The sequence below is a fragment of the Labrus mixtus genome, chromosome 7 (genome assembly GCF_963584025.1).
Source record: "Labrus mixtus chromosome 7, fLabMix1.1, whole genome shotgun sequence".
In the NCBI taxonomy this organism is placed as follows: Eukaryota; Metazoa; Chordata; class Actinopteri; order Labriformes; family Labridae; genus Labrus; species Labrus mixtus.
The window spans coordinates 16,426,070-16,447,089 of NC_083618.1; the positions used below are offsets into that span (position 1 = coordinate 16,426,070).

General features: G+C 40.0%; 2 protein-coding genes across 4 annotated transcripts; one reads left to right on the top strand and one right to left on the bottom strand.

Moving 5' to 3' along the window:
- The first annotated feature begins 767 nt into the window (after nt 1-767).
- On the top strand, nt 768-9,930 carry rbck1 (RanBP-type and C3HC4-type zinc finger containing 1). The gene is made up of 13 exons (XM_061043297.1): nt 768-1,019; nt 1,111-1,158; nt 1,463-1,607; nt 1,956-2,052; nt 2,751-2,949; nt 3,387-3,523; nt 3,734-3,907; nt 5,100-5,260; nt 5,396-5,492; nt 6,287-6,466; nt 6,572-6,670; nt 7,609-7,752; nt 9,065-9,930. The coding sequence occupies exons 2-13, from the start codon at nt 1,119-1,121 to the stop codon at nt 9,143-9,145; spliced, it is 1,554 nt and encodes a 517-aa protein (XP_060899280.1). The 5' UTR covers nt 768-1,019; nt 1,111-1,118; the 3' UTR covers nt 9,146-9,930.
- A 2,013-nt stretch (nt 9,931-11,943) lies between these two features.
- On the bottom strand, nt 11,944-19,449 carry tbc1d20 (TBC1 domain family, member 20). Of its 3 annotated transcripts, none has more exons than XM_061043300.1 (8): nt 19,026-19,449; nt 18,662-18,847; nt 18,422-18,497; nt 17,238-17,424; nt 16,981-17,082; nt 15,584-15,725; nt 14,716-14,894; nt 11,944-14,195 (listed from the first exon to the last, which is right to left on the bottom strand). In XM_061043300.1, exons 2-8 carry the CDS (start codon nt 18,728-18,730, stop codon nt 13,919-13,921), a joined length of 1,032 nt encoding a protein of 343 aa, XP_060899283.1. In that variant the 5' UTR covers nt 18,731-18,847; nt 19,026-19,449; the 3' UTR covers nt 11,944-13,918. The 3 variants fall into 3 exon arrangements, with proteins under 3 accessions (XP_060899283.1, XP_060899281.1, XP_060899282.1); XM_061043298.1 differs by having other exon boundaries at nt 18,422-18,502; XM_061043299.1 differs by having other exon boundaries at nt 18,422-18,502; nt 18,662-18,923.
- Between the last annotated feature and the right edge of the window lie 1,571 nt (nt 19,450-21,020).

The window sequence follows — 21,020 nt, forward strand, 5'->3', positions numbered from 1 at the left end:
TAAATGCAGGCCTAATCCTATAGCCTATTGAAATGCTCAACAAACTTTGAAATATCAAAAAAGTCCACATTTCAATGCGATGAAATGGATTTATTGGATGACATCACTATTTAAAATGCAATTAATTCCCCTGTGTCGTTAATAATGACGCTCTGGGATAAACTATGAACTTCAACTTAAATATTAACGATTTAGAATCTCATTGCCAAGATGCGTCCATTTGCTAGTTCATAGCCACTCCAACTTTTCAGTGTTCAACAGAACTGTTCTTTTGACAAGCATTGCCATCTGCTGGGTGTTTGGAGTCATTGCTCTAGCCTTTTTTTTTATTTATTTTTTTAAATACAAGCTATGGGCCTATTTACCATTTCTCCAGTAGTTAACTGTGCCTTGAAACTGCTGTTAGAAAAGTCTAGGTTGATGAAAGCCCACTAGAATGCAGGAATTTTAAACCTTGTAAATAACATTATAGGGAGAACAAATAAAAACCTAAAGATTTAGTTGTTTTCAAATGTTTATTTAACATTTAAACGTTTTGACTTCACACTTTTCGAGTCTTCAGGAGGTTAGAAAGGGGCGGGGCTAAATAGCCCAGGCTAGTGGTTGTGAATCATCTGGGTGAACGAAGTGAACTGAATCACTGACCGAAACTCACTGCGCTCTCCTCTCTCCCGTCTCTTGTCTCTCTCTCTCCAGACCGCAGGAGTCGCTCAAAGCCCCCTCTCGCTCTCCCGTCTCATGTCAGTGATAGGCTGTGCGATCCTGTTAAAGTTTCTCTTCCTGATCTCGGGTCAGTTTCGCTTTCCGTTCTACCTGCTGTCATCGACCGAAGAAGAAGAAGAAGCAGTCGTCAGAACAGGACAGGACACCGCCACAGAGGAAGATAACAAGTACATTTTAGTCCACTTGAGACTGTAACCAGCCTTTATTTGGACTTTTAAACCGAAATTGTCACCTTTAAGTCGACTACAGGAAGTGTGTTGGATGCGGACAGGACTTCAACAACACGACCTGAAAAGGTTGAATGTAAAACTTTACTTATAGAGATCTCTGTTTTCATATAAAATCGTTATATTTACGCCACATGGTATGTGTTACATGTCGTTTCAGGCCGATCTATGGATTCTGAAGTTAAAACGCGAGGCAATCTGAAAGAGGGTGAGCAGGTCAACTTAGTTTCGATTCTGTAATAAAGGTTCTTATATTATTTTATGTCACATATCCAATACAGAATCCTTAAAAAGTATGTTTTTTTCCCCCTTTGAATTAAATCAGAAATCCCTCAGAGGATTAGAACATTAGGAGCATTGTTGGGGTTTGTCATAAACTGCTTTGGACAGAGTTACATAACACAACAAGCAGTGCTAAGTTATCAGCTGTGGTTAAAGTGCAGTACGAGTGAAGTGTGTTCATGAGAAGTCACGTGAAGATAGTCACTCTTCTTCTCTTGCTCTGTGTGCAGCTGAGGATCTGGCCCTCTCTCTGAGCGAAGCCCTGTGCAGCGGGGACGGACAGGAAGCAGCCAAACTGTGCCAGACACTGTCCCAGCTGTCTGTGCCAGTGTCTGTCAACATCAACACTCAGGCCTACCCTCAGGACTCCATCAGGTGAGGAGGGGGGGCACATCTGTGATTGTGTGGATTCAGGCCATGCCTTTTGTGTGTCAGCTATCCTTATGTAGGCTAAAAACTGAACTCATTAATCTGGTTGTTCATGAGAAACACTCTCCCTCGTGTTCAAAGAGTTTATTTTTAGATTGAGGAATTGTTCAGATTGTGTAATGGATGGGAATGAAGTATGGCAACAACAAGTGTGTGCACGCAAGTAGGTTTACTGTGACATGTCCGTGTGGCAAAATGATTGATTGTTGGACGCTTATTTGAGTAGTGATTGTACAACAAGCTTAAATAAACTAAAGACGGATAAGTTTGATTCTTTTGTTTTTCCCTTCGCAGGTTGTGGGTTGGAGTGGAGGATGCTCAGTCAGAAAACTACATCCCAGTGACTGTCGAGGTCTCTCTTTACATCACAATAGCACAACTGAAAGAAAAGGTACAGATGTGACGGCAACATTTACAGTAGAGGGTGTTCAACACTTATTTTACTACCTAAACAGCTATATATATGACTAGGGCTGGGAATCTTTGGGTGTCTCACAATTTGATTTTGATTCTTGGGGTCACGATTCTTTTCAGGATTTATTTTCGATTCAAAACAAATTCTGGATTCATGGATTCAAGGTCTATTTTTCATACTTCAGGTTCTACTCCAGTCATCTGTGAGACTGGCTGAATTTGGCATGCTACTGAGTTAAAGAGCTAGCCTTAGCACTTAGCAGGGAGTGACTGATTAGCGATTTTTGGAAGTTATGAATCAATTTAAAATCTCATAAGATAAGAATCTCGAAAGCCATATTCCTCCAAGCGGGGGCGGCCTGGGTTCAAGTCCAACCTGTGGCTCCTTTCACTCATGTCCTTCCCCACTCTCCCTTCCCTGTTTCCTACTCTATCCACTGTCCAATCAGAGAAGGCAAAAAAAAGCCCACAAATAAATCTTAAGAACTACATACATCTATATTTAAAAAAAATCCACAGTTTGTGCTAGAAAGTCAATGAGATGCTGTCATTGTGTTTTATTTCTTAGATTTAGAACATTCTCCAAAACATGTCATATGAAATGTGCAAAATTCTGACTTTTTTTTTTTATGGGATGCTGAATGATCAATGTCTCCCTCATTTTGGTGTTCCTAGATCTGCGACGACTTCGGCTTTGCCCCGGCGCTGCAGCGTTGGGTGATCGGCAAGCGTTTGGCTCAGGACCGGGAGACGTTGTACAGCCACGGTGTCCGTAAGAGCGGAGACAAGGTTTTCCTGTTTATCCTCTCAGCCCAGGCTGCTCATCTGACACGTCAACAACACAAACTGGACCATGAGCAACAACGCATAGAGGGTCAGGATTAAAACACACACACACACACACACACACACACACACACACACACACACACACACAATACAGGGCTACAGATGAGTCCATTTATTTGGTAGTCCAAACAAAAAGATTCCCATTTGAACATAGGCTCATAATAATAAAAGTGATCTACTCATTGTTAAGAAGCATCATGATTGGGGGGAGGGGGTGATGTCATTCTGTGAAAATCAGCTCTGATTGGTTGTAGCTAAAAAGAGTTAGTCATAAATCCTGTGTCCGTTGTACTCTACATAAGCATAATTATTAGTAAAGGGGAAAAAGAAGTGAACTAACCTAATAACTAGTCCATTATGTAATGCAGTCTTGTCAGTGCTTGCTTTATAAAAGAAACATGTAGTGGTCAGATGTGAGACTATACTAAGACCTCACTGTTGATGATGATGTTCTGTTGTTAGGCATCATGGATTCGATGCAGTCGATGCACCTTTTAGCCAGAGGCCTTGGTGCAGTAGGTGGTGAGAAGCTGGCTCCTCCTCCGCTTCCTCCCAAACCCCCGACTCTTGAGAAACCTGCTGTGCTCCCCAAACCTCAGGTCAGAATACAAACTCTGCATCAGTGTCTGTATATCTAGCATGTGACCAGGGCTTGTACAAACATACTGTGTGTGTGTGTGTGTGTGTGTGTGTGTGTGTGTGTGTGTGTGTGTGTGTGTGTGTGTGTGTGTGTGTGTGTGTGTGTGTGTGTGTGTGTGTGTGTGTGTGTGTGTGTGTGTGTGTGTGTGTGTGTGTGTGTCTATGTGCAGCTGGGCTGGGCCTGTGCAGCTTGTACGTTTGTGAACAAACCCACACGTCCAGGCTGTGAGATGTGTGGTGAGGAACGACCCAAGGATTACTTTGTGCCCATCATCTACCAGCCGGACCAGCAGGAGGCTCTGCGGATTCAGCAGGAACAGCTGGCCATGCTGCAGTACGAACAGGTACAGTGGCAGGGTTTCTCAAAGTTAAAGGTACACTTACACAACCTGACCATAATAAGAGAAAGACCTCGGTGATCTTTTCTGAAAGAGTACGACTGCTCTGTTCCAAATTCTACATGTGCAAATTTTTTAAATGTTCGGTTAAAAAAAATGTCGAAAGTAAATATTTTCAAAACCAAAATGGTTAAATGCATGCAGTATGTTTGTCCTTCTATATAAATGTAAAAATTAATCCAAAAGATTCACAAATGTAATACTGATGCACACATTTCTGGCGTTTCCACTGTCAAAAGTTGTAAAGGGTTCCAGAATAGCTGCTCTGTACCGTCATACTTTTTTTGCTACACTTCTGTTGGGATGCCAAGCGTACGGATCCGACCCTAAAGGCTGGAACTAGACACACTGCAGTCCTTTTTTATTGGTCGAAAGAAAATCCACTTCCCATGCGACCCCGGAGGTGCAGACCTCTGCTGGACGTTCTCCATTGTTGTCCTTCGTTTACTGTGTCACGTTCTTCTTCTTCGTTGAATTTAATGGCGGGCCTCACTGTGTCTAGCTGCTATGATGTCACGCCATTTCGCAGCTGATGTGACCAGGTTACACTCCGCTTACCAAGCAAGAGTATGGTTGCCCTGGAAACGCAAGCAAGATCAGGGTTTAACGTACCAAACCGTATCGAACCACACCGGACTGCAGGGTGGAAACGGAGCTTTGGAAACCCCTCCAAATATAGTATCGTCATAGTAAACTATGTAATTTCAACTTTTGTTACACCTTTTTGTTGACATTGCAATTTCAGAGCTGTGCAATGATGTGTTATATATAAAGCTTTTGAATTTTTCATAAAACATGTACTGATTTCTGAAATGTAAAGACTTGATATCTGACATGTGGTTATCTAAGAGCCTCTTATGTTTGTTGTGGCTCTTGTTGAGGTAACATTTTTTTATGACATGTGTGATTAAGGCAGAACCAGTAGTGTATTTACATACAGCATAACTAACTACATTTCACATAAACAGTAGAGCACCACAGAATACAGTGAATACAAATTTTTGGATTCTTGTGGAGACTTTTATAGCTGGTGCCAAAGAGCTTCTTTTTATTTCACTTTCCGATTCCTGAAAACACTAATTGTGATGACTCGTCATGAATCTCTGTTTTGTAATTGCCTCCTCATCTTGTGATGAAGGCTCAGCGGGAGGAACGTGAGAGGAACTATCTCTACCTGTTGGCAACAGAAGACCTGAACCTCATCTCCAACACCACAGAGATGGAGTGTCCCATCTGCTTCTCCCCCCTGCAGCCAGAGGAGGGCGTCGTGCTAAGAGAGTGTCTGCACACCTTCTGCAGGTCTAACACTATGATTCATTTTGCAGCTGTATTATATGTATGATCAAATGTGTTCTGTTCTTATCGGCAAAACGTGCATTGGATGTCATTTAATGCATAATACATTTTGATTTTCATTGGTGTTTCCTGGTTCAGGGACTGCCTTAAAGGGATGATAGTGAACAGTCAAGATGCTGAGGTGTCGTGTCCTGACAACTGTGAGAGCAAGCTGCTGGACCGAGAGATCAAAGCGGTGGGTGCAAGACTTTACAACCAGAAAACTTGTGTCTATGGGAGTATAAACAGGCAAACATATTCGTAATCCAACAGTTGTGTGGCATTTTGTATTTTAAGATTTATTTTAGGGCCTTTATTGTAGAGATAGGACAGTGGATAGAGTTGGAAATCAAGTTAGGATAGGATAGTACTTTATTGATCCCCAGAGGGGAAATTCGGGCGTTGCAGCAGCACAGACAAGAAAGCTCAAAATACACATTAAACAGAATAGATAAGACAAATAAAAATAAAAATAAAAATAAAAACAGGGGGTATATACAAGTACAAAATGAATGATGAAGTTAACTATGCAGGGAATTGAGACAGTATTTGCAGAGAATGGCAAGATAAAGTGACAAGTGATTAAAGTGACTCGGTATAAATCTCTGATAAATAGCAGCAAGTAATGTAAACAGCAGAGAAGAGAGGCAGTGTTGTACCACAGTAATGCAGAGTGCAGTTATATAATATAATGTAGTATAATATAATATATTATAGTGCAATATGAACAATATAGTGTAATATAATGAAATGTTATATAATATAGAGACTAATATAATACAAATATATAGAATGTACAGTATATATGTATATATATATATATATTGATGGTAAATAATAATAACAATAATAATAAGTTACCAAAAATCCTCTCTCGGGCATCAATAAACAAGTGATTTTTTAATAATTAACATATGAATAACCCCTCAGTAACTGAACTCTTATTCTCTCTCTGCTTCTCTTCTAACATCTGGGTGATCCTGCATACAGCTGCTCACAGATGAAGAGCACCAGCGCTTTTTGGAGTTGCGTCTGATCATCGCGGAAAGCCGCTCGGAGCACAGCTTCCACTGTCAGACCCCCAACTGTCGAGGGTGGTGCATCTACGAGGACGAAGTCGACGAGTTCCACTGTGAACTCTGCAATGCAACCAATTGCATCCTCTGCAGGGTATTTCAAGACATTTACTCTATTGGCAGACATCTAACTAACCACTATTAGAATCGGTAATCCCATAGAACCAGAGCATCAAGTAAACTGTGCATGTGTTTACAGGCCATCCATGACAACATGAACTGTAAGGACTATCAGGACGACCTGCGCGTCCGAGCGGAGAACGACCAGGCGGCTCAGCAGACCACTCTCATGCTGCAGGTAGGTTTAAATGAAAGCTGTGTGTGATGATCACTCTGCACAGGAGTGGCCTTTACAGCTGCTGTCTGCAGTTGCACTTTTGAATGCACTGACAGTGAACAGCTGTGTGCTCAGTGATGCTTGAAAAGCGAGTGAATCGAGAAACAGATGTGAACACAACAGTTCCTGCGCGGCTCTACAATTTTGCACTGCTCAATATGCCAAAAACAAATACATGAAATTCTAATCTTCATTGGTTATAACGAAAGGTTTTTTTTAAATATAAGGTGTAATTAAATACAGCTTTAGGTTCTTTAATTTATCTTTAGTCCTGTTAATAATTCATAGCGACTCATAAAGGGGAACAAAAACTTGTGTATGGATTGGATTCGTTCTTAGATGCCTCTTATTTTACTAACTCTTAAGGTTGTTTTTTTTGGTTTTTTTTACGTAACATTAACTTTAAGTGCTCTTTCGGCAGTTTGGGGTTTGCAAGAACTTGTAAGGCATTGTTCTTGCTTGTTGCACAAATTATTCAACAAAGTAAATTTCAAATCCTGCATTATTATCATAAAATATCATCACTGATTGAATGCATGCAGTAAAAATTTGCCTAAACCGATAGTCACTTGATATGCTAATATCGTCCGATATTATCAGCTGGCTGATTAATCAGTGAGGCTCTAAAATAAAGGTATATCTCATCTTAATATTTACAATATTAGCTTTGTGTTTTTGGGCCTGGCACTGACCCTTGCTTAGAAAGATTTGTAATTTATAGATTAATTTAAATGTTTTATTAAATGAAAGTGACCAGCAGGTTGTCGATGTGTGGAGATGGTGTTATGAAAATATTTAATATTGTTGTGGTTCTGATGATTGTAAAAGTATTTGTATTTTCATGAATTTTCCATATGTTTACTTTACATTGATATGATTTCTCTGTATTTTGACTACAGAGCATGCTACAGAACGGTGAGGCTATGAAATGCCCACGGTGTGATGTCATCGTCCAGAAAAAAGACGGCTGTGACTGGATCTGCTGTTTGATGTGCAAAACAGAAATCTGCTGGGTCACTAAACAAGCTCGCTGGGGACCAAATGTAAAACATTTTTTGTACAGTATGATAGTGGTGGGCGATATAACGATCTTAGATTGTGAAGGATTTTAACTTGCTGACGATCTGCCAAAGCAGGGAGATCGTACAACCGGGCTAATGTGTTTATTCAATCATGCTGCAGTTTATGCTCCGACACAGACTCGTCTCACCCTCCTTTTTTGCTCCGCAGCGGTGAAAACGAAACTTAAAAATAAAGTCCGCAAAAACGACTCCATCCCGGTTATATGCAACTGTTCTGATATTTTTCCAAACCGACACGCTGTGAGCAACAGTTAACTTATCTGTATAGTTTGCACAGTTAAGATTAGCCTACATCTCAGACAGCGACACAAGAAACCGTTATACGAGCCAGAGAGACATTAACAGTCAGAGACAGATGTAGGATGTGGGAGATATAACCCCGTTGTTTAAAATGTTGCTGTCTGTGTTTTCTGCTCTCTCTCAGTTTTTAAAAGTTACTATCAAGCCTCTCCACCCGAAGCTCACCTGTTGTGATAACGGGACCTATAGGGATTAGGCTAAACAATGTTACAAAGCAGCAGGCAGGTGAGAGTGAGTAACCATGGTGACTGTCTGTCTGTCAATCAACAATGTCCTGCCCCCTCTATGAATTAAACTCTTCTGTCAGTAAAACTTACTTTGATCATGTGTCACAGAATGAACACATTCTGTATTATGTTTGATTATATATAAACAAAACTAAAGTTAGTCCAATGATGTCATAAAAAAACAATGCCTATGAACAAAGGCTGCAGAGCCGATATGAAGCTGTAACTGTAGGAATTCTGCAGGGCTAAAATAGAACAGAAACACAAGAACTCGAAGTCTACATGTTTTTAAATGAATGCATCACTGCGTGAAAATGTTCCTGATGAACATAAAAAGAGGACACATAACTAAATCATAATTTCAAAGTGGTGAGGAAAACCTTCAAATTGTGCATAAATATTGATCAAATTGAGGGAAAGACATTTCTGTTTCTAAAGATGTTCTGGGTGAGACCTCTTACAAAGATTATTTTCAAATAGATTAAACTTCTCAGTGCAGTTTTTGTTGCAGCATTTAAAAACATTATACAGGGAAATAAGTTTGGTTGAACTGGTCAGTAACTTACAAATTTGTCTAAAGATCAGTATGAAAAAAATCGTGATCGTGATTTTGCCAAAATAAAAATCGATATATGATATTTTTCCGATATCGCCCACCTCTACAGTATGATCAGTTTTAAGGAACTTCATCTAACTTGTTTTAGAGTTGTTCGTGTGACTTTTTCTCTTTTTATTGTATGTTACAGGGCAGTGGGGACACATCTGGGGGATGTAGATGCCGAGTCAATAATCAGCCGTGCCATCCCAACTGCCAAAATTGCCACTGAGGGAAGAACACTAATGAACGCCAATGCAAGCACCTGCACTGTCTGAAGAAATGCATAACTCGGCTTGGGCTTAGGCTGCTAGCTTAATGTTGGCTATATGCAGGTCTTCTTTTGGTTTACCTTAGTCAACCTAATCTTAGTCTTCTTTTCAATGTGGTAACACCCTTCTTCTGCAAGTTATTAAATTGTAAGACAACCAGCCTAACAGGTATCACTCCTGTTGTTTTCCCCCCCTTTTTCTACTACTTTTTAACTACCAGTAAGATTGAGACTAATTAATTGGTTGGTGAGTGTTTCTACTACTCATTATGTAGTCTTACAATACACACCAGAATGAACACCTTCTTTTTAATTTAACTGACCAGAATTGTTTGAGAACTTGAGTACAGTGTATGTACAGTATAGTTTACCATTTTTGCTTGACGAATGTTTAGGATTATTATTTTGTTGTCATTATAGCAATATATTGTCTCTCAGTCAAACTAATCTGACTGTGGTGAAGGATGTTTACATTGAACCAACGTGTTCTTAAAGCAGAACAAGCTACTCTTACGCACCTAAAGACTTTGTGTACAATGGCACAAAGAACGATGCTGTATCGTCGTCATGTTTTAAGCACTATATCAGAAGTTATTTTTAGGGCCCGACCGATAGGGAATTTCTGGGGCAGAGAAGGGTACCGGTATTAGGAAGAAACTAATTCTGATACTGTGGTTAGGGATTATATATCAACCGATATCTTTTTTTGGATCTTCGGTCTTAAGAGATGCTGTTATCAAACACTTGTGAAAATTATATATAATGAAGACAAGATTTTTTTTCTTCAGTTAAACAAAAACCTAGTTACCTATTTTAATAATAAATATAAACCTAGTTATATCGGCAAATATTGGAGAAAAAATTAGCCAATACTGATAGTCATGTGATGTGCTAATATCGGCCAGACGATTAATCGCCCGGGCTCTAGTGTCATGTGTTCAGGAGTATAATGCTCTATTGATTACACAGCATATTTTGTGTACGCCCTAGAAGACTTGAGTTGCTCTTCTGTGTTTTTTTCTGGTGACATGCCTTAAATAGAAAAGAAAAAGGAAACTGCAGTATTGCATGGCGGGCCTTATTCTAACAACGAACAGTGAAATATGCAAACATGTAGCTGAAAGAGCAAAGGATCCTACAAAGACAGCTGACAGGGTACCTTTAAGGCTACTTAAGCCAACATAGTGAAATGTTAAACTATATCTTCTAAACGTCTGTCTAAATGTGTGTAAAGCATTGAATTTATTACCGTAAAGCGACAAATGAACATTGTGAGAACCAAGGACGTTTTTATCTGCATAGCCGAAAGACTTGACAGATTTGCACTTCTTATCTGGGGAGAGAAAGTGAGAGGAGTAATGTCTACTTATCTGGAGCCTCCTTTCATGTAGGAGTCAGAGATTTGAGTTCCGGCAGAACAGGTGTGCATCAGTTGTACCTTTTTATGTGAAGTTCAATTGCATTTGATCCTGTTTTTAAGTTTATAAAGAATCGCAGAACTGTATGTTGTTTGGATTATGGGCCAATCGGGAAGCTTGTAACCCATAAGAATGAGTGTCACATGTAAGGTTTAAAAAGTGATGCTGGAACAAATGTCTTCTTTTTGCACTCTGTAGCCAAACCTTTGTATTCCTCTTTTTTGTATTTGTGTTTTCCTCAATCTGGAGTATAAAATATTTTGCTTTATATGGAGTACATTTGTGTCTGTGTTTAGTATCTCTGTTTTTGGTTCTTGTGGAAGTCTGAGCAGGAAAAAATAAGGATCATAACAACACTCACAGGCGCTGTTTGTTAACAGGCAAGACAGGCAACTGCTCGGGGCCACTCAAGGGCTGACAAACTTTAAATCACAGCAGTGGCCAAAAATGTGCAAATTCTGCAAAGACAGTAGGAAACCTCCCTAAGATGGCCCCATCTGACGGCAGACACTCGTGTTGTCCTGCTGAGTCTGGGAGTTTAAAGGCTTTATATGTGACTTTTCACACTTGAATGTAATAGAAATCAAGTCTATCCTCTGAAAATAACTGTGAGTCATGACTGTCTACAATGGGTGTAACACCCGAGTCCCACTGTCTGTGATGTTTTCCGAGTCCTATCTTCAGTTTGTTTACATCGCCCGGACGGCCGGCTGACTCCTCCCCTCTCGTATAAAAGTTGTTTAATTGAGGGACTAGAGAAAAGAATAACATACTGTACTCACTGCTTAACTGTGTTTCTAGATCACGCTCATTTCTTGTAAATTTACATGCAGTGTGAAGATATGAGCATAATAAAGATCGCTAGCATTAGCATGCTAACACAACAATGCACCGCAAGTTGTTTTAGTTTCATGCTGGTGCTCAAGGGCGACATCTGCTGGATCAAAAAATGGCATATAAAGCCTTTAAAAGAAAGAGGACCAAAGAGTAAGTGTTGAACCCTGGTTGTAGGGGCATAGTATCCATTTTTTTGAATGCCTAGGGACCAAACAGATTCTAGAATCGCCACTGGCAACACTCTTAAAAGGTGTTTTCAGACCAAACAGTTCTGGGGACTTTTTGAAGAGGAAAAAAGTACATTCGCACCACCAGGGTACCTTCTCTGAATCAGGAGCTAAAAATGCTCCTCTAAACAGGGTTCTAGGAACTAAAATAGTTCATAGTTCCTGCAGTGCAGAATCAACAAGGGGGACAGTTCCCAGAACTATGAAAAAGTTCCTGCTGACCAAAAAGGCCTACAATTGCCTGCTGATGTTTAACTTTGTCCAAACTAATACAAAACCATTTTGACTCTAGTTTATTAGCATTTTCTTGTACAACTTGACATTAGTAAGACAGATTTGTTATAACAAAATAAACATAAAAGGCAGATAAATCTTTTAGTGCAATGAAAATAAATGAAAAACCACTGAGTGTAGATACATTGTGTGTTACAATACTGCTCAACTATTACGACTCTCAGGCACCTCAGAGTGTAGACATGTTACAAAACACCTTCATGTAGTTTGTTCATCCCATATTGGATGAATCAAGGGTTCACTAAAGAAGGCAATAAAGAAGAATAGAGGAATGGGATGTATGTGTTGACTTTTTGTTTGTTGAGCTGAAATGATACGTTTGTAGTTGGATTGTTGAGCCGCAATGCAGGTGACCTTGAAGTTTTTTTGTTGGAACGAATGACATCAAAAAGATAACAGGCAACCAAAATTCATTATCTAAGAAAGAAGTGCTCTGAAACTATTCCCTGTTTGTTTGATTTTTAAATACTTTGCTATCCAGCAGAGTGTGATGCCACCTAAGCAAAGCCCTATAACTGTTCTTTAAACATGTGATTGGATGAAAATGACTGGAACATTGGAATGAGCTGGACCAATCCTAAAACTGAAATGCTACACTCAAAGCAATCGAGCTAACCAAATGACATGAGCTAATTCCTGTTTAAAACAAACAAACTAAAAACACTGGAAAATAAATAATTTTGAAGGCTGAGGTTGCTTCCAGAGAAAGTGATCAAAGCACCTACCAAAGTCAAATGTAAGTGATTTAGCTAAATTAGATGTGGTCAGTGCAAACTAGGTCCCCCACTGTGCAAACACAAGGACTATGATATCCACTTCATTTGAATTACGATTCATCACTTCTCTGATATTTTCTGCTAGCAGGCATTGAGTGAGTTAGTATTAAATCATGGAAAGAGATGAAATCATCTCCTGGGGAGGAGTGACTTGAAAAACTAGAGTTTTCTGGCCACGAAACACAGACACCCTTTTAAGAGTATGCAGCCCGATAGTTAATTAAGCGATTAATTGGAAACAATGAAACTGTTTCAGGCTCGTGGATTGTTTTTACTTGAAGCACTGTGGAAGTTGAATTCTTATCAGGAGTCTAATCTTCATATTTAAGGTTTTAAGATAAAAAACTAGTCCCAAGGAGGCTATGATAAATTTACCTTGATAACACCACTAACACTTAGTGTGAAAAACCTTTTTACAGTTAGGTTTCGCTGACCCTAAAATGAGCCACCATGAATATGTAACTGTCAACAGTCAGTCTTAAGTTACTCTGCCCAAGAAAGAATGACGTTTTTCTCTTAACTGTAAAAAAAGGCGTTTCTTCAACTACTCCAAGCAACAAAGAAATCCTAAAAACGTCGTAAAATTGTGACTTTAAAAAGTGTCTTTGTTTCATGATCCCTCTACGGCTATTATGAAGAAATAGTTAACTATACAAAGAGAGGACTCTAACTCATCCTCTATTTGGTCTCAGTCCAGGTATCAAATAGATAACGCCCAAACACACACACACACACACACACAAACTTTCATTCATGCACTCTAGCTCTCCTAATTGGCAGCAGTTTCAAGTGTAATGCTTCAACCAAGCTATCAGAATAAATCTCTGTGAGCATAACTTGATATCCAATTATCCTACAACCAAATATAAATAAGCTTTAATATGACACCATCGGTTCTAGTTCTTAGAAATACACTTTCCTAATTACAACAGGATGGATTCTTCATTTTACAACACGAGCAGCCGTTGCTGTTACATCGGTTAACCCTCTTCAGGAGTCATAAAAAGGACCCTCCACAGGATGTTTTTGACCCATGCTAGTGGAGGAGAAGCAGAGTGTTAACTGATTCAGTTCAGAGGGAACACTCCAGACAGTGTTATCGACTGAAAGGTTTGTGGTTTAATTCTTTAAAGGGTTCTTGGAGACAGACCCATCATCTAGATTCAGTCAGGGGCATAAAGTTCAAGGAAACAAGTCCAGCTTGGGGGCCCACTCCAGGGCAGTGTTGACCACAGCCAGAGCTGCTGCCCCCAAAGCCACTGTCAGGCCCATGACAGCCAGTCGGACAAACCGCCGTGCAGTTGAAGGCTGGGTCACCGCCGAGCTCGCTGCTGCTGCTGCAGCTGCTGCTGAGCTCTCCAGAGCAGCCTGTCTCTGTCGGCGGCGGCGACGGAGGACAGAGTCTGGTCGCTGTTGGGTGGAGGCAAGGTCAAAGTCCTTAAAGGTAGATGACGCCATGCTTAGGAAGAAAATGGACACAGAGGGAACCAAGACAGAGAGAAAATTAGTGTTAATGAAAGAATAGGAGAGGAAAATAGAAGTATGAAACTATAAAATAATATATTAAAACTAAAGGGTGAGGCAAGATTATTATTGTGTAAAGAAATATGCAGATTTCAATAGTAGTAAAATAGCTTTCTGTAAAGCTCTCTGTAAAATGGAGGTAACTGAAGAAGCCATTGGTGTAGATTTTTGGTACATGATATTATTATTATGCACAGGGTCGTATTATATATTGCAAATTTTCTGCAAAAATCTTACCACACCAGAAAATACGCATCACAGCATTATTCATATCTTTGTAAAAACCTGGTACATTCAGTTCCTATGAAATTATAGCAATATGCAACAGACTACACTGCAATTGATGTCGGAGATTGAAACATCACTTCCATCAGTTTGATAATGGCTACTGGAAATTGGAAAAGCATATTGGAAAACTACGGTTGCCATTATAGTCACCCTCGGGAGTTAAGTACCTCTCATGTGAGGCAGCCTCTTTGGCCAGTTCAGAGGGAGGGAACTGAACAAAGAGGTCTCCTGCTCTGCTGATGAGGGTCTCATAGGGCAGATCCTGAGGAATCTGAGAGAGCAGGTGATGAACCATGGCCATGTCACATTCACACTCCAACACCTCCTCTTCTCTGTACAGTACGATCTGCAACACAGTAGTAAGCAGTTGTTTTTTTTACCCATTGTAAATGCATAGACTTTATTTGACAACACTGGGAGGATCAGCTTAGCCAAACAGAATCAGAAATACTTTCTTTATCCCCAGCAGGAAATTCGGCTGCCAGAGAAAAATCAAAAGTACAATCAAAATATAAAAAGAATACAGGTAATTAAGAGTTAAATAGGAAAACAAACTGTAACAGGCTGCATGTAAAGTTGCCGCAACTCTTATAACCTCAAGACCCACCACTAACTCCTCCCTGAAAAACTGTGACCCAAATTTCTGATATTTTTCAACCAATCAGATTTATTTAATGAAAAAGTATGCAGTTTTTGCAGTTTGCAGCTTCCGTCAAATGTTTTGTAGATCAAACGATGCAGAACATCAGACGGAAGCAATAAACTGAACATTTTTAAAAACGCACCTGACAAACTGTTTGACACCAGGTTTTTTTCCAGGCACATTCTAGCAACCCACTAAAAACAGCTCCACGACCCACCAATTAAAAATCACTGCACAAGATCATCAACTTGTCTTTTTTTATGGTTTCATACGGCAGCAGTCACTTGTGTGTACAGAGAAAAGGCTTAATAATGCACAGCACAGGAAGGTTTTTTCTTTTTTTATAATTCCCTGGAAATGCAAACCATGAGTTCTGAACAAATGAAACTAACCACAGCAGCAAAGTAGATGGGCATCAATGGGTGGCAGGCCAGGAAGAAGTCATACAACCGGACCACATGGCGGAAGTCTGACAGGACGTGACCGAACCAGGTGATCAGCCAACTAAGAGCAAAGACTGTGCCCACCTCAGCTCTGAGAAACAATGAATACATGGTGTCAAGTTACAACAGCAATAAAAACATTTTTTTTTAAAACTCTAATTGGCACTGAAAGATATAACGCTGCAGTTATGTCAGCCCTCCAAGTCACTCACTTCTTGACCTGTGTCGTAAAGTCCTCAGAGGACACTCATAATAGGATCAGGATGCTGTAAGCCTGGTTATCCTTCTCCTCGACTTAAAACCATTGGTCCTTTGATGTAGGCATGCTGAGTTTTAATATGATCTTAGCTGATTTTAATGCTATTAAGATCAATATTGTTATAGGTGTTTCATAAAGCCAGTGCATAAAGTAAAACAATCCAATTGACATATTGTCCATGATATGGGGGATCATTGCCTTGCAGAAGATTCAGTTATTTTGCAGCAGTTGCATGCAGCATACTCAATTTCCTGAACACACTATGAATATTGCATTGTGGATGTCTCACATATCATAAAACAATAATGATTGCAGAATGAAAGCAGTTTCACATTACACATAATAGATTTTGAAACCCTACTGTTACTCTCATGATGATAGAGTCATATTGAAAAACACTGATTCAGAATACATACACTTAGGAAACAAAATGTATTTCTCTAGGACAACAGACACTTATAGAAGAAAAGTGTTGAGTAGGTATGATATATTTCATGACCACAAGGAAGCTATATTGGATATGAGGCGCTTTAAAAGGTCACACATAAAATAGACTTCATGTTTTTCTAACCCTAATATGTGTCACTAGTCTGTCTGCAAACCCCCATGAGAAAAGTCCATACTCTCTGTCTTTTGTCTTCTCCACTTTTCAGAAAATATGTACTCAAACAGGCAGTTTGGAGATTTTCACTTCATGACATCACAAAGGGCATTATCCCCTCCCCCTGGTGGGTGACACTCCCACAGCTAGGTGTTTGTTCTGCACTCCGAGTTTGCCTCCTCACTGTAAACAATTGGGCATGAGGGGTTTATGGGCATAATCAAATACAGGATCAGAGTGGATTATTTGCAAGAAACTTCACAGACATGTTTTGGGGACCTCTGAGACTTATTTAAACTGGTTGAAAGGAGAATAATATGTGACCTTTAATTTTTGCCAATTTCTGGCTCAAGTATAGCTGCATTACCGTGCAAATTATGTTCAAACGACATGTGTTTCCTTTTGCAGTCTTTAATGTCTTACAGATGACCATTATTGACATGCAGATCCAAATTTAGTTATCACTCAAACGGAAGAGGTTCTTACTGTTGCATGAAGTCATGCACGTCAGGGTTGACCCTCTCAATGATGGGCATCAAATAGTTTAGAATGTGTTTTGTGTTGTCCATGGTAGGATCCATGAAGTCCCTGAAAGGAGGATAAAACATGGGGGTTTAATAAGATGCTGTTGAAGGAGGTTAAAAAAGAAAGGATGTGTTTTATTCTATATTGTGAAATTTGAAAGAGAGTAAGACAACTGAAAATAAATGGTAGGTAGAGGAAAGAATCTGCTGCAGTAGTACCTGAGATGATGCGTGGAAAGCTTTTCAACAAGAGCAGTTGCAAGTCGCTCTCCCAGGACCAAAAGGAAGGTGACAACAATGTCATGGTATCCCTGGTAGTAGTGCAGCTGAGGATTACGTTTCAGAACTACGAGGATGATGTCAATGAGCTCTTCCTGGAGACCCTCCCTCTGCTCATCTGGCATTCCTTTACAAGAACACACAAAACCAAAATACACTCGTTTTCATTCTATTTAGACTTTTGGTATTATTCCTCAGCAATGACTGTAAATATAAAATAACTGAGATGCAGCAAAACCCACTCGTATAACCTATTCAGTCATGGTTTGTCTATGCAGACTATTAAAGACCTGGGACAAATTAGATTTAGAAACAGTGTTTGTCGTAATATAAACTCATCAGCCACATAGAAAATAATACAATGACAATACAGGTAGTAATGCAAGCGAGATGGACACTAGTAGTGGAGAGTGAAGTCCAATGGACCAGGGAATTGAGTAGAACTTGCTTTCATGTTGTAAACTGTATATATGCACATACAGTGTGACTGGGAGTGGACTGTATCTGTGCAATATGTCGCATTGAAGGCAGCGAGCAGCGTTGAACTGCAAGTCTAACAACGATGATTTTAAATGTATTTTAAATATGTAAAATAAATCCTGCAGAGATAACTTTGTCGAGTTAAAGAGTATAAAATATGGCTGCACCTCTAAAGAGCTCTTTTGGAATTTATTAATGTTCCAAGTTGACTACCAGCAAAAATAACACTAGAAACAAGTAATGGAAAGGCTTTAACTCTGTGACCCACTGAAAGCTAACACATTTTGAACACCTAAAGTGAATACAATTCATTTGCAGAGGTCAACAAATGAATGGTTGATTGTACACCTAATGGTGTATGTGGCAACGTTGTTGACTTCACTGTAAAAACAACTTCTAACAAATTCAAAAAAAAAACTTAACCTGGCGTCTACCCCTATCACTTGCACAGATAGTGTAGAAAAACCCTTGAAGTAAAGTAGTGCCTGCACAGTATACGTGCTGGCACATTTTATTTCTAACCTCAATCCCGAGATGTGGTACTCAGGTCTGGTGCACAAAAACTGTCATGTATCGGTGTTTCTGTGCAATCAAGCACACAGCACAGCTTGTGGAAAAAGTCCCACAGGTAGGGTTTTACTCACCAGGGGGGAACCTCCGCAGTGAGCGCTGGACATCAAGCAACACCTGGTTGTAGTCTTTGTTATTCTCCCGCTCTACCTTTTCTGGACAAGACATTTCACCATCAGTAATATCAGACATAGTCAAATACTGTGCGTTGGACACCTTGAACCTGCGAAGACTCTGTGTTTTAATATTTGACATGCAGGGTGGATGTGTGATCCTTGTTGCTCTGTTTCGGGTAAATGTGGGAAACATGATACCTGGGTCTTGATCCAGGACGCTGGGGGGCACGTTGAGAAGCCGAGGCCAGACTTGACAGCGTATCTCATCAGTCAGCAGCCCACCTTCGCTGATAGCCATCCTCCTCAAAGCTGCCACATCCACTGGACTTGCACTCAGGGCCTGTGTGATATCCACAATTTTCCTCTTCCGCCTGGTGTCCCAGTCTAAGACGCAGCAAACACTAGTGTTACTTCTAATGCTGCTAGTATAAGTTTACATAGAGGTGGTGAAGTTAGCGAGCTGAAACAACAGGGGGGTCATGCTTCTCGCATTAAAATGAATGTAAAATGTATTCACGCTGCTGAAATGTCAAAATCAGGAGATGTAGAAACTCTACGTTACCTTTTTTCCCGTTCACAGGTGACGAGGCACCAGCACTTCTGGAGTTCTTCATGTCCACTTCTTTATGTCCCCCTGTCAGATAACATTAATTGCCATTCTCCTTTGTTAGGCTAACCTCTGTTCAGCCCGCTTTTTCGTAGCTGTCTTTAATTAGCAAGGCCAGCTTCATACAAACACGGCCCGATATTAGCTAGTTATCGAGCTAACACCACACTGACCCGGCTCAAAAAACGCTACTTTAAGCAACACAGCCATATTTTTTTTTCGGACAACCGATTAACAAGTTCAGAGTCAGGAGTCGCCGCATAATGGCAAAACAGTCACATCGAGGAAACGGCTACATGTTTACATTGATGTGAGCGACCAATAGGATACAAACAGCTTTAGCTAGCCTCCCTGCTCAGCCTGAGTGATGACGTAGCACCAAGATGACGAGGCGGGGGGGGAGGGGCGGGGCTAGCCTCCCCGCTCAGCCTGAGTGATGACGTAGCACCAAGATGACGAGGCGGGGGGGGAGGGAGGGGGGCTACCGTACCAGCTGTTTCTGTAGAAGCTTCGTTTTTGAGTTTCGGTTTTGAGTTTCGTTTGCAAAGACTCAGTCATTGTTATGCTCATTATGATTTGACAAAAAAATATGTATAATTATATTATTTTCTTATTTTTTTTATTTTTTATTTTTTACTAGTAATTTACCAGGAGGTCCCATTGAGATAAAAAAAAATCACTGACAAGAGATACATGGCAGAAACACACAAACACATTAAAGACCAAGTTAAACAACACAACATGGGTTAATCACACAAGCTGAAACAGGAACTCAGACACATGGCGTGAAAAAAACCAACAACCACATGACTTATAGTGTGTCTAATTTGAGCTATTTTTGAAGATCTTCCATGCCCATGTCAGAATCAGAATCAGAATCGGTTTTTGCTGTCAAGTAAATTTACACATACAAGGAATTTGTCTTGGTGTATTGGTGCAACAAACAGTTAACAAAGGAAATGAGCAAAAATAGCAAGAACTTACATAATAAAATATGGAAGCAATTACAATAGCTTGTATAGGCTAATATACAATTTAAAAATGTAAAAATATAAGAAAAAAAATGTGCAATGGATGATCTGTGCAGTTTGACAATGACACAAAACTTGCAGTATCTACTCAGAGTGCATGTAAAGAAAATAAATTTACAGTCCAGTGGGCGTTAATGTAACGCATAAAAACAGTTCCAGCCTCCACACTGTGATGTTTTCTGACTGTGGGGCAGTGCAGTAGGAATAAGCGGAATTCCCCAAATCTGTCAAAATAAATACATTACAAGATGGCAACTGGTACCCATTAGAGCTGAAATATAGAAGGTAATGGAGAAGGTTTCAAAGACCTTGATTGGCTCTCTTAGCCCAGTAAATTATCAATGGGTTGAAGTCAGGTGGTCAGCTTCTTCCAAAGCTCTGACGTGTGATTGGACTAAAAATCCAGCTGCACTTTCAATCATCCCAAGAAAGATGCAAACCAAAGCTTGACACTGAAGAATAAGTGATAGTGACAGTTTACTATACTGATAGTGATGATTAAGTGTTTCTTTCCAGTGAAGACTATTTAGTTGAGGTGTCCAACTCCAGAGTCAGCAAAAGTACCCCAGACTTATATCCCCATCAACATGTTCCACTGTCATTTTGTTAACGCTCTAAGTCTCTAGATTTGTTTTCTAAATCCCCTGTTACTGCTGTAATTCTCAAACTTGGTTTCATCCGTGAGTAGGTTTTTTTCACCATCATCTGCTGAGGGGCCTATTTCTTGGCCAATTGATCCCACAGTGGCCATTTTCTTCTGATGGCCTCCCAAAAGTAAGGTTGGGAAGCTCAAATGCCATTACTGTTGTGCTCATTGGGTCATGGTCAATAACAGCCAACATCATGTCGATCAGCCACTCACTCCATCACATTACCAAAAGCTAAGAAGTACCTAAAAGCTCACATAACTCTTGGTAGT

What these genes read in the sequence shown, in the direction of transcription:
- tbc1d20 (XM_061043298.1), bottom strand. Translation starts at nt 19,077, where the DNA reads ATGAAGAACTCCAGAAGTGCTGGTGCCTCGTCACCTGTGAACGGGAAA. An exon ending in CGTCCTGGATCAAGACCCAG is followed by an intron (nt 18,503 to 18,661) that starts GTATCATGTTTC and finishes TGTCTTGTCCAG; the next exon opens with AAAAGGTAGAGCGGGAGAAT. An exon ending in CCATCTACTTTGCTGCTGTG is followed by an intron (nt 14,895 to 15,583) that starts GTTAGTTTCATT and finishes ACTGTGTTGCAG; the next exon opens with ATCGTACTGTACAGAGAAGA.
- rbck1 (XM_061043297.1), top strand. Translation starts at nt 1,119, where the DNA reads ATGGATTCTGAAGTTAAAACGCGAGGCAATCTGAAAGAGG. An exon ending in GCGAGGCAATCTGAAAGAGG is followed by an intron (nt 1,159 to 1,462) that starts GTGAGCAGGTCA and finishes CTCTGTGTGCAG; the next exon opens with CTGAGGATCTGGCCCTCTCT. An exon ending in TGTCTGCACACCTTCTGCAG is followed by an intron (nt 5,261 to 5,395) that starts GTCTAACACTAT and finishes TTCCTGGTTCAG; the next exon opens with GGACTGCCTTAAAGGGATGA.